Source organism: Austrofundulus limnaeus, unplaced genomic scaffold, assembly GCF_001266775.1.
Source record: "Austrofundulus limnaeus strain Quisiro unplaced genomic scaffold, Austrofundulus_limnaeus-1.0 Scaffold1569, whole genome shotgun sequence".
NCBI classification, from domain to species: domain Eukaryota; kingdom Metazoa; phylum Chordata; class Actinopteri; order Cyprinodontiformes; family Rivulidae; genus Austrofundulus; species Austrofundulus limnaeus.
The window spans coordinates 17,469-18,911 of record NW_013953971.1 but is presented as its reverse complement, the minus strand read 5'-3'; the positions used below and the strand labels follow the sequence as shown (position 1 = coordinate 18,911).

Sequence of the window (1,443 nt, the reverse complement as noted above, 5' to 3'; positions counted from 1 at the left end):
AACCATGGTTATATAATAGCAGCTGCATTCTGGCGCGATAAGCTCTATGTTTTATATTCAGTTAACGTATGATCTGATTAGTCGACTAATTGAAAAAATAATCTGTGATTAATCGATTATAAAAAATAATCATTTGTGGCAGCCCTAGTGAGCGTGCAGATTTCTGTTTGTAAGTAGCTCTGCGTCTCAGAAAGGCTGCAGACCCCTGGCTTATATGAACATGTACCAGTGTCTTAAATATAAAACTGTTCAAAATCTTGTTTATTTGCAGAGGCAGGTGTCATCAAGTCTAAACAAATACAAACATTCGTGGGTTTACCCTTGTTTCCTCTCTGCTGTGTTTCTGTACATGTGTTCAACTATTGTTTTGTTTTCATCTCTTACAGGTCGTTTCCGTCAGATTGAGGTYCTAACGACAGTTGCTAATGAATTCTTTGAGCTCTACAGTCAAGTCTCCGGACAGCCAGTTCAACGGATCAGTACCAAGGAGCCAGGTCAAGGACGTAAGGACAAATTGTGATCTAACATACGGACAGTTTAGTTGTAGTTTGTAGTAAAGTAAAAAAAAAAAACACATGGAGAATGAGACTGTAAGGACAAAATATATCCTTTATAAAAATGAATAATATTTATTTAAAAAAGTAAAATTAGGATAATGGACAAATATTTAACACTTTAAAGGTTTCCAAAACACAAGTTAAAGATATCAATAATTAATATAATAGTTCTAACTGCAGAAATATAACAGGTTTTTGTTAAAACAAACCTTTTAAGTTTAAGTTTATTTAAAAATGAAAATAAAATGAAAATAAAATGAAATGAAAACATAAATTTTAATTGAAAGTTGTCACACAACATTCACTGAATGTCTGAAAGCGTTTTAAATTCTGAATATGACTGATTGTAGGAGAAGAAGATGTAGTTGGAATGGAAGCGAATGAGAAGGATCCCTCTCTGAAGAGGAATAACTCTGCTCTGAATGTCGCCAAATTTCTCAAGAAGTCCATCAGCAAACACAACCTGCTCACTGCTGCCTCCGACTCACCTGAAGCTCAGTCGCCTCGTCAGCAGGAGCAGATGAACGGCCATGACACCCCTAATATCACACAGGCTGGTTCTGAACAGGACAGGGACTGGACTAATTCTGACCACCAGGTGGAAACAGTTAGCCAAAAACTCAATCGAAAGAAGGACCATTGTCTTCTAGCCACGGTTGCTGAAGAAACCAGTGGAGGTGCAGAGACAGACCAGCTTACTTCCCACTGGTGAGCAATGTTTTATATATCATTTAAGCCTGTTTGCAGCAACAAAACAACAAAAAAATATATACATTTTTACTTTGGAAGCAGATCCACTGATCCTTCAACATATACAGAGGGTAAAATAAGTATTGAACACGTCACCATTTTTCTCAGTAAATATATCACTAGAGGTGCTAATGAC

The 1,443-nt window shown here is 36.5% G+C and overlaps 1 protein-coding gene across 1 annotated transcript in view; it reads left to right on the top strand.

Annotated features, from left to right (window-relative positions):
* The window catches only part of itprid2 (ITPR interacting domain containing 2), a gene marked incomplete at its 3' end in the record, with an annotated part of 62,581 nt that overhangs the window by 44,128 nt on the left and 17,010 nt on the right, over positions 1–1,443 (top strand). The window contains 2 exon segments of the mRNA XM_014032895.1: positions 387–503; positions 908–1,265. Of these exon segments, the coding sequence (XP_013888349.1) occupies positions 387–503; positions 908–1,265 (475 nt within the window).